At 42.4% G+C, this 15,789-nt stretch overlaps 1 protein-coding gene across 1 annotated transcript; it reads right to left on the reverse strand.

Annotated features, from left to right (window-relative positions):
- Positions 1-1,307: 1,307 nt before the first annotated feature.
- Positions 1,308-14,061, reverse strand: LHCGR (luteinizing hormone/choriogonadotropin receptor). The gene is made up of 9 exons (XM_075749251.1): positions 14,042-14,061; positions 13,592-13,666; positions 12,956-13,030; positions 12,784-12,861; positions 10,044-10,112; positions 9,300-9,374; positions 7,897-8,082; positions 5,170-5,250; positions 1,308-2,586 (listed from the first exon to the last, which is right to left on the reverse strand). Exons 1-9 carry the CDS (start codon positions 14,059-14,061, stop codon positions 1,338-1,340), a joined length of 1,908 nt encoding a protein of 635 aa, XP_075605366.1. The 3' UTR covers positions 1,308-1,337.
- Positions 14,062-15,789: the final 1,728 nt, after the last annotated feature.

Below are 15,789 nucleotides of genomic sequence, written 5' to 3' on the forward strand. Positions count from 1 at the left end.
ACAAGGCTGTGCTTATTTACCTGTGCAGGCAGCACAGCTATCCTGCTGCGGAGAGGGAGTCTTTACAGCTTCTGTGCGCGCACGTATGACATACAAACTACAGTCCTGTGTGCAGCAGCTGGGGTTTTACAGCTATTGCATCTCTTACGATTGCCAGATCATACGTGGTTGTGTGTGGGTTAATTTTTTAAAGTAAATTACCTACAGGCTTAGACTCTGATCTAATGTAAACTGTGAAATTGCTAGTAACAAAGGTTCAGCAGGTCAAATTTTCTCCTTGGTGACATCTTTACAACCTAATGCTTGAACACTGTTCTTTAACCGGGTGTAGGTGGCTGTGTAATTGGAAGTTTCTGTTGATGAAATGAAGGGAGGCATCTAGTTTAGTGCCCCTTTCTTTAACCCAACAATACCAGCAGAGCTGATAGAAATGGAAAAAGAAGGCATGAAAGGTAGCAGACAGGCTTTAAATACCGCAGGGAAGCAGATCTGGAGAAAAAGGAGCCAGACTGCAATCACTGCAGTACCTGTTAACTCCAAGAGCACCGTGACTACTCCTGGGCTCCCTTGGTTCCCCCCAAAGAAGAGTTTTGTCTATATCCTGGTTTCAGCTGGGATAGAGTTAATTTTCTTCCTAGCAGCTGGTACAGTGCTGTGTTTTGGATTTAGGATGAGAATAATGTTGATAACACACCGTTATTTTAGTTGTTGCCAAGCAGTCAAGGGCTTTCCAGCTTCTCATACTGCCCTGCCAATGAGAAGGTGGGGGGCACCCAAGGAGCTGGGAAGGGACACAGCCAGGACAGCTGACCCGAACTGGCCAAAGGGATATTCCATACCATATGACGTCATGCTCAGTATATAACTGAGGGGTTGGCCGGGAGGTGGGGCAGCTCAGGAACTAGCTGAGCATTGGCTTTAAGTGGTGAGCAATTGGTGGTGTGCATCACTTGTTTTGTATATTCTTTTATTATTACTGTCTTCCTTTTCTGTCCTATTAAACTGTCTTTATCTCAACCCATGAGTGTTATCTTTTTCTTTTTGATTCTCTCTCCCATCCCACTGGGGTGGGGAGGAGTAAGCGAACAGCTGTGTGGTTGTTTTAGCTGCCTGCTGGGTTAAACCATGACAGCCTAATAGTCACCTTCCATGCCTGTTGCTACAAAAGAAGAAAAGGGAAAATATCACTTTGAGCGTCAGAACAGTTATGTTGCATAAGAATTATTGATTGGCATTTTTATTTATTGTGAAATGTTCAAGATAATACAAAATAATTCCTAGTAACTAGAACAATTACAGCTGGCCTTGCAAAGTGCCGCATCTATCGGCACTCCGGTTTAATTTTCATTGTAAGACATCTTGTCTCGTACTGCAGGATACGGCTTCTCTAACGCTGACAAGAGCAGCAGTGCTTGTGAGGCTTTGCTGGGGGCTGTGGCTGAGCTGCCGTTCTTCAAGTTGGAGGTATAAGCAGAGAAATAGTTCATCCTGTAAAGCTCTGCTCGGCTCTTACAGCAACCAAGCTTGCTCATCAGCAGAAAGAAATCCCTTCGAAATGCTTTGGTGAAAATGGCGTAGAGAAATGGGTTTGCACAGGAGTTGACTGGGTAAAATAAAACCAGCAAGATCTTGGAGTTTGTCACTGTGATGAGAGGTACTTTAAAGGCAGCGGATATGGCAAAAAAGGAGATGGGGGCCATACAGGTAAAATCCGTGAAGATTAGTATCGCCATTCTCTTGGCGACCTTGGTATCTTTATTGGCAGCTACCAGCTCTGGATTCTGAACAGCTATGTAAATCTTAATGTAGCAAGCACAAATGACAACGAAGGCGACAACATTTAGCACTAAGATCAGCAGTATGTAGGCTTGGGAAAGACCCGTTTCAATATCCATGGGTAAACAAATACTGACCTTCATGTAACTGCTGACCCCTAAGAGAGGCAGCACTGCTATTAAAATGGAGAATATCCAGCCACCGAGCATGATCGGCACCGCGTGCCTCAGTCGTAGCTTTCGATCCAGCTGCATGGCGTAGGTGATCGTATGCCACCTTTCTATAGTGATCACCGTTAGTGTGTACACAGAAAGCTCGCTCGCAAACACAGTGAAAAAGCCGGCGGTGCTACAGCCGCTGCCTGTTTGCCAGTCTATCGCGTGGTTGTAGTACTGACCGCTTGTCTGGGCGTCAACGGAAGCAATGAGCAGCAGATAAAGTCCCATGCAAAAATCAGCGAAGGAGAGGTTGCACATGAGGAAGCGAGGAACAGTGAGCTTGTAATGGCTAGTTATGAGAACGAGGAGTACAGTGAAATTGCCAGCAATGGCAAGGATGTTTATAAACCAGATCAGGACTCTGAGAAAGCTGTATCCCAGGATGTCTTCACAGGGATTAAATGCATCTGGTTCTGGAGTGCACCTGAGTATCTTTGGCTGACAAAAGTCATACTCAAAGTCCAAGCCGGTCATTTCGCTGTCGTCGAAAATGGCTGAGTAGCTGTAAGGAGAGGTTTCTTCATCTGTTGTGAACAGGTACGTGCTCTTTTCTGCTGACCACAGTGATGTGTTGTAAGGGCCATCTCTGTAACTGTTAAAAAAACAGCCCCCCACAAATAGAAGTGAATTATTTGTTACATGCTGCTTGCCCGCTTTTGTAAAATACAACAGATAACAGTTATTTTAAAACAGTTGCTTCCTACATGTGTTTCTACAGGGTGTTTACATATAATGAAGCCTTCTGAGGATGCCTTTTGTTTGGGTAGCAGCTTTGGAGAGCAGCAGAGGTCATAGTCGCATCCACGGGAATGCTTTCTTATACAACTGACTTATTTGTAAGAACTCGATTGCTTTGTCAGCAAGCCATCTTTCTCGTGCTGCCAGTAGACTGCAGTTCAAATTACAGTAACGCTCGAACTGATGGATTATAGGTTTGATGCATATAGGTTTATCAGACAGGTATGGAAGCCAAACTAAAATAACCTAAGGATTTTAACTGCGCGCCCTTACCTCCCTTAGGAAATGCATTTATCGAACAAAGTCCTGAGACTATGTATGACGTGGGAAATGCTGAGGAATTTGATGTTTGCAGTATTATAAAGTGAGAAGTTCATGGTTAACTAGATAATGTTGATAGCTAGGAATATATTAAGTTTAGACTGGACCCAATACCTAATTATAAATGTTTCTGTATGTTTAAAATAGATCTCCCTAATTTCCAGGTCATCAATAGCGTGGGGATAAGCCTACCAAAGTAGAAACATGTTAAAAACAAGCACTGTCCATTCCGTTCCCTGCCAGAACAGGTACCTATTGCACAACTATCCAGTCACCCCAGCTGTGTTTGGCTGGCAAACACTCAATCTGCAGTGTGAGACCTGAAAAGCATCTCTATGGAGAACAACTGTTCAGAAAACTGGTAGCTTCGGGATAACTTAAATACGTGCTTAAACATCCACATCTATCGAAGCATGTACATTAAACTATTTTTCTGGGTCTTAACTGGCAAATGAAGCTGAGCTGCTTTTCAGCTATTCCTCTTGGGCAAATAACTTCCCGGTCTTGTTACTCTAACTCTTCTCTCCTTACATGAACAACTGCCCAATGTCTGTCTTTTACTTGCCTGGGTTAAGCTGGAAGAGCAGGGAATATGTTTGGCTCTATTAATAGGAAATGATTGTGATTTTTCTGCAATGCTATCTAAACATGCTGCCATATGCAAGCTGGTGGTTTTTTGTTGTTTGGTTTTTGGGGGTTGTTTTTTTTTTTTTTTTTTTTCCTCCTAGTAAGAGCTCAGGACTTTCAGCCCACTTCTGCTGTTGTTCCCAACCTTTTCAACTCGCAGCCTTTCAGCTCATGAATCATGACCTTACTTCCATTTGCTTAATATAATGTCTGCTCAGAGAATTGCTGGGACTGGGACTTACCAAAGCAAAAAGCTTCAGGAGCCAGTAGACTGGGCAGACTACTTAATGCACAGTAGGAGTGCAACAGATGCTAATCCGAAGCAGGCGGATTACTCTAGCGTAGGCACTGGTGATTCGTGTGATCTATTCCTCACTGGGGTGTCACTTCACTTGCCTTTACAACATGATCTAATGCTCTGTGTTTACCACCTTGCTTCTCCCCACCCTTGACAGAGACAATATATTCTTGGTCTTGTTGACTGCCTGAACTTTGCCTTTTTGCAGTCCTGAAGTGCCTGAATTTTGCAACTAGGAGTGGAGTGGACAGGACTGACTAAGCAAGGCACTCAAAGGAGCTGCAGGCAGCTGATGAGAAGCGGTGGAAGAGAATCAAGGCAGCTGCTGCTTTAGAAAAGGCCAAAACTAAACAGCAAGTGTAGGAGGCCCCATGAATCAACCAACAAGATAATGGCCATGGAAGTCAGTATCCCAGTGAATCAATCGCACTTCAGCTGTATTTAGGTGTTGGAATTTTGTGACCATAACCTTGTTTTTCTAGACTTTGCAATGCTCTGATACCACCTCAGGGCTGATGAGAAGTCCCAAGGTCACCCATTTAGTTGTAGAGGGATGGATAACTGCAAATCCTTAAACTTCTCCATTAAATACTTGTTTATAGCCTGTGTCATCCAGCATGGCCAACACAACAGTTTTGATGTTAGCCTTTCTCATTGTCCCACTGAACGCTGTCAAACGTAACTGTTATAGTATGGAAAGACACATTTAGAAGAGGTAAACCAATTGCACAGAGTCATCAAAGTTCTAACTCAGGGACTCTATTTCTACTATGGAAAACTACTGACATACAGACTACTAATTATCCTTTCTGTAGGCAAAAAAAATATTAACATTAGCAGCTCTTTTTTGAATCATATAAACAACTGCAATTATCTCAGGGCATGAAAAGTCTCCATGTAGGCCATTAAGTTTCTTAAATATTTAATCACTGTTTCGAAAGTCTTTCAAGAATTCAGATGAGAAGCTGGAGTGAGTAAAGCTCATGAAATTACATTGTGGGTTTTTTTCCTTTCCTTTTGAACATCAACATCACAAATCTTGGTTTAATGATAGTAAAAGTACCACTGTGCAACTTGCAAGGGTGACTGAATTGGCAGCAAGACATACTGGTGTAGAAAAAACACACGAACAGCAGGAGGGGGAGGTCCGTATTTGCTACTTCCAGCATCTGTATGCAGAGAGGTACTTACAGTATTTCATTAGTTGGTTTCCTCATGGTGCTTTCACACTCTTTGGAGAAGTTGTCAAAAATGGAAAGCCAGGAATTTTGTCTGAAGAAGGATGAAAAGAAAGTTGAGTTTCAGTATGGATTTTGGCCAAATTTCCATCTTCTCTACAAATGATCTTCACAGACATGTAAGGTAAGCTAGAGTTGGCCTCACGGCAGTGTGGCCACGTAGACTACACTCACGTAGACTTCTGTAAGTGGGGAGGAGAAGGCTTCAAATACTGTGGCAGCAGGCAGTACCTCATGTGGGGTATAAGGATGGTCTTTCAGCTCAGTTATTGTTTATGATAGATTTTTTTTATAGTGAAATAACTTGAGCTGGAATTAAAAGGTATGTTTTACCTTATGAAATACTGTATTGAAGCGGGCCAGATTCTCCACCAGTATGAATGGAGAATGTAGTGGTTATGCTGGCTTTTAGAGGAGTGCATGCTAACAACCGCTGGGAAGCTGGCCTGATACTCTATTTTAAAAACTGTTTGGGATCTGGAGGTAGACTTTGCTTTACTTCCAGCATGTAATTTGAAAAGTACAAGTTGAAAGACAACATATTTGGCAAAATCTCTGGTTTTGAGGCTTTGAAAGCGTGGGCCAGTGTGAATGGAAATGGTTTTCTCTGACCTCATTGCTGTGACAGCAGCAAGAGCTATCAAAAGTACTAAGCTCTTGTGTACTCTCTTAAGAGAGCTGGACACCTGGAAGCTTACAGGAAGTTTTATGTATAATTATAGAAATAAGGTTTTAAGATACCAATCTAAGCCCCCTATGTGCTGCTTATAAATAACGGGATGGCAACAGAAGTTGTTTTTTCTTGTAATTTTTTTAAGATGTGTTATAACCTGCTTCCAACCCTCAATCCCCATTCAGGCCAGTCAAAGAGTCTTGGGAACTGAATGCTACCTTCCACCTCTCTTACATGGCTCGGGGAATGAGCACACCACAATTGCACGCCAGAAATCTCAAGAATGTTTGGTCTGAGGACTTTATTTCCCTAATGTCTGTGATGCTGACTTAAGTGAACCTGCTTGCCTGGTCAGACGTAAGACCTTGCCACCATATCTCACTGATCAGAGAGTGCAGTCCATAGCAGCTAAGGAATTGGATAGGGGGCAGGGGTAGTAAAAACTGTGTGATATGACTGTATGTAGAGTACAGGGCAACAGAAAGGGGTAGAAGGAGACAGAAACAGGCTGCAGCTGCATGACGATGAGAATACATAACCATGCAAAGACCCTTCCCTGTGTAACCTGGGAAGGTCTTAGGAGGTCTCAGTCTCCATGGTCTTCCGCTGTCATCAGCGGATTGCAAAGAAAACAGCCAGAGATCTGCCTCTTGTTCCTTTGCAAGCTGGTCACGCAGAAGGTAACAGCCTGTTGCTTGGACAGGTTTTTCCAGCGGCCAGGGCTGTGCAGATAGGTAACGCATCAGCACTGCTCTGCTGATGTCCCAGTTACAAAGGTAGTCTAGTTTACTGATTTGCAGGTTTTTTCCCCAGTTTACTCAGAAAACAATCACTAGATATAAGAAAGTGTTTTACTAAAGCACCCCTGTTTTTATAGAGCATGATCATGTTGCAAAGTCAAGCACCTGAAAATTAATATATCATCAGAAACATACTTATCTTCATGAGAATGAAGATAACTTTTTTTTTTTTTTTGGTCCCGGAGTTGCTTCTGCATGTAATACACTCAGAGACTGGATCTGGGACTGAATCAGAGTTTGGTAGCAACAGAAACCCTTGACTGTAGGATCTTTGCTCTACTCTTGCAGAAGCATGAACCATTTAGTAAAATGAGGTAGGCAGAGATCACATAGCATCACTCCTAATTTTACCCTAAAAAATTGGATTCTCCTCTTGCCTCTGTAACACAATCCTGATGCGATGGCATGGAAATCACACAGATCAGGCTTCCCACAAATGACTGCTCAGTACGTCTTTTCTGTAGCCTTTGTTTGAGATAGACGAGAAGTGAGGCATGTTCATAACTTCAACTAAACTCATCTGGAGTTGCTTTGGCTGCCTAAAGCCAACTGAAGGTTGATTTCTTTGAAACAAAAACACTGAAAAATTAGCTCTAGTTGTCACAGATTGACTGCCCCAAATCCCCAAATTAGCAGATGCAAAGTGCTCTCTGTGCCATGGTTTCCAATTGTGGGGAGAACAATACTCTCTGTTATCTGAAATGACTGGAACTAAACCGAGTAACCTCTTTCTGTAGACTTGCGTCAGGTCCTAATTTTGGTGGGTAATTGAAAGCCTGCCTTTTCTACAAGGTCATCGTATCACCTGCATTAAAAAAAGCTACATAGCTAAAGGCCACAGGGTTTTTTTTTGGGGTTTGTTTTTTTTTTTTTAGGGCCATGCTATTGATGGAGATCTATTTTCCATGTGCCAGTAGGCTTTTTAATTGAGATACCAAGAAAAATATAAGCTTTAAGCAAACTTAGAATAATGTTCCTGTTGGCAGATTCTGGGCACAGGATGGGATCCATTTCTGTTCTAAAATAAATGGAGGTAATTTTCCTGGCTTTAGCAGAGATCTGTTGTTTCGTGTGAAGCTTTGGTACGTACCACAGCTTCCTTTTAACTGGAATAAGGATAATCAAACCTTGTGAGCTGAATAAAACAGAATTGCCATTTTGGAGCTTCTGAAGTACAGCAATACAATAGTGTGCTATTCGGACTTACTTTTCTGTCCTTAGATTTCGAAAAGCACAGCAGTGGCTGGGATATGTTAGAACAGCTTCCAGAAGACTGCTGAATTTATCCAGCGGTGGCAGTCTCTTTAATGAGTAAGATGACGTTGCATTTAAGACTTGAATGGCCTCGAGCCCGTAACTAGGCAGGGACTCCAGTGCCGTTGAAGAAACATCCCTGTGAAATAAATAGAGCATTTTCTTTTCTTTTCATACGTATAAAAATACCACCAAAGCATGATGGTAGGTAATAGTCACTCGGTTTTTCATAAAGGTCTAAATCTGCAAAGCCACTTCAGCACCTGATACCCAGCTCAGAAACATGGTCTGTGAAACTACAGAGCAGCGGGGAAGAGCATCCCCGTGGCCCAGGAGCCCAACATGAGACAAGGAGCTCACTTTGTTCTGGGGAAACCAAAACCCACCACCCCAGGGGCTGTGCCCTGACCTCTCTGTTTAAAAGCCACAGTGCATGGAGTGAGGGACAGCTCTTTAGGCCAGAGAAAGTGGGTGAATGTGAGTCTCCAGCCAGCTAACATGTAGGACACCCTCCTGACACTATGTGTGACTCTGAAGGGCTGTTCTAGGTGTTTTAATTAAATAATTAAATTTAATTAATAGTCATTTAATTAAAAAACATTAAAGAATCCATTATTTTCACTAAGTCAAACTTAAACAGTTTAGCTTAGAGTAACTTCAGAGGAGCCGTTTTTGTGAAGAAAGGCCATCGATGTGACTAAGGATTTTCAGAGGCCATTAAATGGGGAAAAAAGGCTACAATTATGAAAGTGATATTATTAATGCCATGTACTGTAAAGCACCAATAAAAGGAACAAAATGGCACATGTGACAGAGTGCTATTTACAGAACCACCCACTGTGTTTTATTGCATGGAGTTACAGCCAGTGCAGCCCTCCAGTAAGTACCTGATTAATAAAGCATGAGGATGATAATAATGTGTTTTCTTCAGCACAGGCTTATAGCATGCAAGCAGCTAGTTCACCTTTATAAGCAAATTCTAAAAGAACATACTGTAAAAACATGCTCATCCTACCAAAAGACAAGTTAGTTTGCAATGTCAGAATATAAGGCACAGGAATAGGATCAGGAGGGTCTGACACAAATAAAGCAAAGGCTGAAATATCTAAGGGGCGGAGGTCAATGCCAATGCTACAACTGGCTGAGATGGATTTGTCATGGTGCAAACTGAGCCTTCCGCCCTGTAATTTCACGGCATCTCGTTGACAGATTTCCATTTTACAAGCAGAGGGTAAGAGTTGAAGTCTCCGTCCAGACTCAAAGCCTGTGCTTGCTGAGGTTTCGCAGCCCACGTAGCACAGCACAGTTCCCGTGGGGCACCCATAAACACAGGTGACGTGAGTGGCAGATACTTACAGGACATCTGGCCCTGTGGCTCCTCTCAGGGCATCGTTGTGTATGTGCCTGAGGTTCTTATTGTCCTTCAGGATTCTGTGGAATCAAACATTAACTCTCTTTACAGCAGTATTTTAAAATAACCCCTTTATTTATATTTCTTCTTCCCATCTATTTCAATTCTTTCCCTCACCACAGCAGTGGTTGTTGCAATCTCTGGCCTGGGAGCACTCGTATTTCTCATGTGACCTTTCCCTCCGCTAGTGCCATCAGATCATTACCATCGACGTTTAATTCTGATCATTTCCAATTTCTTCTGACTTAAACCAGGAACAACCAGTCTGGTTCCTTCACTGCAGTAGCAGCGTACAAAAATGCAGCAAAACTTTTGCCCAAACAAAAAGGGTAGTCCCAGAGCGTCTCAGAGTGATTTAAAAACTATTGATGTGCAGCCGTAAAATATAGGTTCCTCAGTTTGGGCTATGATTTCAAGCTTTCCGCTATTGCTGTTAAGTTTAAGAATGTATTAAATTTTATTAAAAATCATGAGCTTTTTTCTTATAAAAACTGCGATGTTCTAAGGGATGGTGTTTCAGGAAAAGCAGTAAATGCTGCAGGATTAACAATGATGCTGAAACATGCAGTTTTCTAATGGGTATCAGGAAATGCAAGCCACAGCCAGTTAAGCTAAAGGAAGAGCCTTTGACTGTATTTGAACTATTATTTACAGTTTAAAAAAATACTGAGGAGTGGAAACATACTCACAATTGGTTCAGCTTTGTCCCATTGAAGGCATGGCTGTGGATATCCTCAAATCCATTTTTATATAATTTGCTGAGGATTAAAAAGAAAAAAACATGTAAAGGAAAAAGATTTGGAAAAGACGAGATTATGTTATGTACTACAGGTTTCAAATCTTAACGCTGCGTTCATTTTAATGATTAGAGGGTATGGCTTATAAAGAACATAGGTAACTATTGCATGACTTACATTAACTCTAAAATTAAGATAAAATTGCAGTTTGCATTCCCTAAGCACATTCCTGTTTAGCTGTTGAAGAGAACTTCTCCTTATGTACAGATCCTCCCTCCTCCAAGTGGCTCACCTGTGCCTGCCTTGGGCTCAGATCCAGAAACAAGATATTATTCCAGGCAAGAAGACAACAACCTGGAGGCAGAAGACTTGGATTTTTTGGTGTCGGCATGTGTAAATAGAAGACTGCAAGGGCTAGAGAAGTGTCAGATGGAAAGCAACTCTAAAGCCCAGAGGGTGCTGCTAGATTGCAGATCCTCTGCAGACAAACCTTCCAGCAGCCCAAGAGACAGCTTTGCAGAGAGGCAGGGGTGAGTTGTGCATCATCCAGCGATCAGTGAGCTGTCAGCTCCTCCAAAGTAGTCCTGCAAGGCTTGGTTTGTGCTGTGGAAACCTTGCTGTCCCCTGCGCTGCACGGGGACACTTGGTGCCACCCTGGGTTCTTGATTCCCCACCCTGGGGCCAGATGCCTAAAGGCTGGGCTCTGCAGCACCTCAAGTCCAGCTCTTTTCCTTCATTAGGACATCTAACCTATGGGTCTGATTTCACTGAGAAAAATCCATTTGTGATATTAAGTTCATGTTTCCAATATCATTTAAATATAATAATTTGTATATAGTATTTTTTCTTGAATATTAAGCCCTAATAGAAAATTTAGTGCAGTTTATAAATTAAACAAAATTTCTGTTGTGGCTTTTCCACTTGTTTTTGGGAAAGCAGAAACTAGGGCTTTGGAACCTGCCTCTGTTGAAAGCTGGAAGCGTGGGCTCCTGGTTACAACTGCTAAGAGAAGGGGTCTATCTCAGCACAATGCTGAAGTTAGCGATTTCCTTAAAAACCAATGATAGGTACTATCGATTTCCCCATCCACACGAAACGCTAACTGTTGGAAAGACTGAATTAGCTATTTGTAGTGCAAAGTATTACTTCAGGCTGACTTTACACCTTCATAGCTTACTTTTGTTTCACCAGACCACGCTGCAACAACTGGAATTATTTCACCTAATTACAGTTAACTGCATGGGGTGGAGTTAACATGTAGCTCTGCAATTAGGAAGCTGCTGCTAAGGTAATTCTTTTCTTCTTGTGGTGAGCTCCCTATCACAAAAAGATGGGATAAAAATGATCATTGGCTGTTTCCTGACTGAGTTAAACTCCCTCCCATTTAATACACTTTAGGGTTACAGTAAAAATTTTAAGCACCTTTCTCCATCTCTTGTGTGTTCGTTTTCTTGCACCATTAACAGAATCATAATTTTCCTGAAGTTATTTTGAGAACTTGCTGGTAGGAAAGAGGCTCGTAAGATGAAATGATGCCCTAAACTAAGAAACTGCTCGTCTTCAACATTGTGCAGAGTAGTCTTCAGTCACGTTTATGCTCAGTTCCTCTAATCGTTTCAGAAAGTATTGGTCAATGCATAAAATCTGTGTTGAAATTACAGTCATGCTGGCACATCAGCCTGATGAAGGGCCCGATCCAGTCAATGCAGTACTTGCTCGTGTGCACGGCTCATTTGCAGGTGCAAACATTGTTTTTGGGGGGGGCGGGGAGGTTGGTACACGCTAGTCTCAAGGCCACGGTCCCCATTTGGATGTGTACTGCCTTTTAAATATCAGTCTGGTCCGCAAAGGTCGGCTTTACTGGCCTCTGAGTTGGTGTTCGTGGCTCCAGCAGAGAGGGTGGCCTGCTGCGGCGGCCCTGTATTGCCTGCTGGTCCTTCCTTGGGAGGCCTCAATTTCAGCCTCGTCCTGCGGAGGGGCTCAGTCTGCGATTTTTCCTATTTCAGCACTTCTTTGTGGAAGTTTTTGTGAAGACAAGGACGCTGTGGAATCCATATGTGGTTCTCGCTGTGCTGGCAGGTGACACCTCACCTTGGCTTTCTGCTGCTTTTTGTGTTCCACTTAGCATCAAACCCACCCGTCTCACAGGTGGCTGTAGCAATAGATCCACAGTTTGGTAAAAGGAAAGGCTTGGTGGGGAGACTGATGGCAATCAGTGTAAGCCAAGTCAAGTGAAATCAGGGTAAGAACAAGCGTTGGTACTTTGTACAAATTTATTCTCTCCCTTTCTCTTCTTTGGAGGAGCCTGGTCTGCAGTATCAGCCTGTTTGGTCCCTGAAAGCACTATTTCAGGAAACTGCATCCCTGAGGGAAGGAGAGAGACTCTGGCCTCCAGTGCAGCTTTTGGAGTTCATGCCCCGTTGATGGTAATTTTAAAAAGTGTTGCATGGAAGATGAGGATTTGGATTCCTTCTCATATTTTCTTTCCAAAGGGAATTTAGTTTTGGCATAATACCCTGCTCTTCAGCTTGAAGAACACCCCTCAGCTTCCTAAGCGTTTCAAATTTAACTCATAATACAGATATGTATTGTGTGGGGCTTAATTTCAAGATTTTTATAAACTCAAGCTGCTCTCCTCAAGCAGAAGTGTTATCCTCACAGAAGGAACTGGAGGTAGGACTCTATTACTTACAGTGTCAGCGATTCATTGCTCATCCCCTGGAAAGCATTTTGTGGTATAGTTGTCATACGCAAGTTATCACAGAGCTCCCTGTGGGAGGGAGAAAAAAAAAGGTTATTTTTGTCAGTGATCCAGGAACAAGATGGAAAGACTCACATCTGGGTTAGGCTGGATCTCTACTTACAAAATAAAATGAGCTTCTAATGAGAAGATCTGTGTTAGGTCTGGAAATTGTCTTATTCCAGTGTTACAAATGCTCCTAGAGAAAAGCATAATTCTTATTTACAGGAGAAAAGATTACCAGAGTGGATGCAACAAGAAGCCAACTCAGTACGTAAGAGTTTAACAATGTATTAAAAAGTGAGTGACAAATATAATAATTTTTAATTAGGCTCCAAATGTGTTTGTAAGGATGGTAAAAATTAAGTTTTGTGGCATCCTCAAGCAGCATTCTGGAGAAGCAGCGTATGTTCTCTCTACATTAAGCACAAGGAGGAGATTTTAGTTACCCCTTTTGCATGGTATCTTGTCTATCTGCAAGCTTTATTCTAGAAATAAGTACTTAGTGGAACTAATTTGCAGACTTTACTACTGTTTTGTCCATTACTGCCCTGCCCTGGGTTACTTTATTTTCTTGCCTATTGGAAGACCTCCCTGTTGGTTAACTGCCCATTAAAGCTATCGTAAATGATCTATGTACTTTTAGTGTACAGTACTGCACGAAAAACTTCTTTTTTCCTTATACTCCTTTTGTAATTTGTCTACCCCTTTTAGGGGGGAGGGGGGAGGCAAACAAAAAAGAAGCAGAACTCTTTCTTACAAGTATTTCAGCCTTGGAAGGTTTCTGAATGCTCCGTCCTCGATGTGCAACAGATTTTTTGTGTTCAGGATTAATCTGTAATGAGGGAAAAATATTTCAGTATTATAATTGTTATACATTTGGGAGGGTCCTGAACTTTGCTGGCCACTGGCCTTGTCAGAAAACAGTCAAGTGCAGAATATGACAGAAGGCTTTCCTGCTGAAAACAAACTTTCTATAAATATACTGTGAGTCCATTTTGAAGCACTATTGGTAATAAAAGTGGCTTGTAATTGTTAGGTGGCCGACAAAGGTAACGGCTCCTGAATTTTCATGGTTGACTGAGCTGAGATAATTTGGTTTGGATATCCTGGTCACTGGTGGGAGTTAGTATTTTGCCATTGTCTGCCAATTCCTTGGTATATGCATTCTGGGCTCATGGCACGCCTAACTCGGTGAGCTTCTGCTCACCCGCAGCGGCTCAAAGGCATGAGCGTGCTGCTGCCATCACCGTGACTATGCCTGCAACCGGAGGTCTTGGAGGTGGGTCTGAGCAAGGAGCCTGAGCTCTGTGCATGTGTGTGCGTGCATGGCCCTTGCTCTGCAATCAGATCCCTTTGCATCAGCCCTTGTTTCCACCACATTACTGATGCTCTGGCTAGCCAGGAGAGGCAGCTCCTCAAATGGTTTAAACTATTAGAGCACCATGGTCTTTATTAGACCAGTGGCTAGTAGCATCAGATGTCTGCTTAGATCTGCATAAAGTGGGAGATTGAGATAAGAACATGAGAGGTGGGTGTTGGTCTCTCCTCCCAGGTAACAAGTGATAGGACTAGAGGAAATGGCCTCAAGTTGCGCCAGGGGAGGTTTAGATTGGATAGCAGGAAAAATTTCTTCACCAAAAGGGTTGTCAAGCACTGGAACAGGCTGCCCAGGGAAGTGGTTGAGTCCCCATCCATGGAGGTGACTCAAGACGCACAGATGTGGTGCTTAGGGACGTGGTTTAGTGGTGGACTTGGCAGTGTTAGGTTTACAGTTGGACTCGATGATCTTAAGGGTCTTTTCCAACCTAAATGATTCTATGAAATACTGTTTACTAGTGGTTGCTCAAAAAATGGAACAGACCCTCTCAGGAAGCACTTTGTGCAGCTACATATCTGGTAAACCTGTATGTTTGCATAAAAGCCCAATAGCTGTAGCCCAGCTCCCTCTGTATGTATGACATACAAAATTCAAAGGTTTGAGCATATGAAATTACAACAAGAGTTCAAATCCAAGAATGCCATTGAACCCACCTACCCTGACCATCCATTGAAAGTGGTCTTGAGTGCAGCTTGGGACTTTAAGCCCTTGCAATGTGAGGCGTGTAGAGCATTCAAGATTCAAACAGGTTTTCTTGCTAGTCTCCTGTAGCTCTTTAATGATCTTGCTTAGATTTTGGTTTCGGCAAATGACAACCTGTCCATAAACTGTAGGTAAATGCATCAGATGACATCTTTTATTCCTTCCCTAAACCCACTGCTGCTTCTAGTGGAAGTTGGACTCAATTGGAGGTGGACAAAACTGTATCTCTTGCTTATGTGAGCAAGTAACTGGCTCCAATAGAGTTCACATATAAGGCAAAAAGAAAAAAAAAAGACAGAATTGTCCTCCCTCAGTTGCACCATTTTTAAGCCACTCACTGATCATGCTGTGTGAAAAAGGCAGTAATGAGATATTGAATCAGATTTATAGTTTCCAATTTCACTAACTATTTCAAAGCATTCTCCTAGTCATTGCTTTAACTCTCTCTCAGATGCCTGTGCTATGCAGGTCAAGTTTAAAATCAGTACATGTTCTGTTTGAGTAATATTTTAGTGCTCAAAAGAAAAGCTATGCATACTAAGCAGATGTATTTAAATACTGTAGGGCTTTGAAAACCACAGCTTCAAAAAGGAAAATTTTTCTGATCTGTTGTCATCTCAAATTATTTCCCCACTTAGAAAGCTCAACAGTGCCAGCAGAAGTAGACACAGAGCTCCACTCCTGTCGTTGAGCTCACCGAAAGCAACGGGACTTTCTACGCATGGATGTCTTTGCATTATTTAGATCCTCAAGGCTAGATTTTACAGAGTGCTCACTATTTTATATGGTACTTGGGAGAGAGATGTTTCTCATCATAGATCCAATCCAAAGTCAATCAAAGTAAGAGAGGAAGATTTGGTCCAAGAATACTTCTC

This window comes from Balearica regulorum, chromosome 3, assembly GCF_011004875.1.
Source record: "Balearica regulorum gibbericeps isolate bBalReg1 chromosome 3, bBalReg1.pri, whole genome shotgun sequence".
NCBI lineage: Eukaryota > Metazoa > Chordata > Aves > Gruiformes > Gruidae > Balearica > Balearica regulorum.

Coding starts and splice junctions, on each gene's coding strand:
- LHCGR (XM_075749251.1), bottom strand. CDS start 14,061: ATGCCTTTGAGCCGCTGCGG. Junction 9,375..10,043: donor GGGACAAAGCTGAACCAATT/GTGAGTATGTTT, acceptor TTGATTCCACAG/AATCCTGAAGGACAATAAGA. Junction 5,251..7,896: donor CGAAATCTAAGGACAGAAAA/GTAAGTCCGAAT, acceptor ATCCTTCTTCAG/ACAAAATTCCTGGCTTTCCA.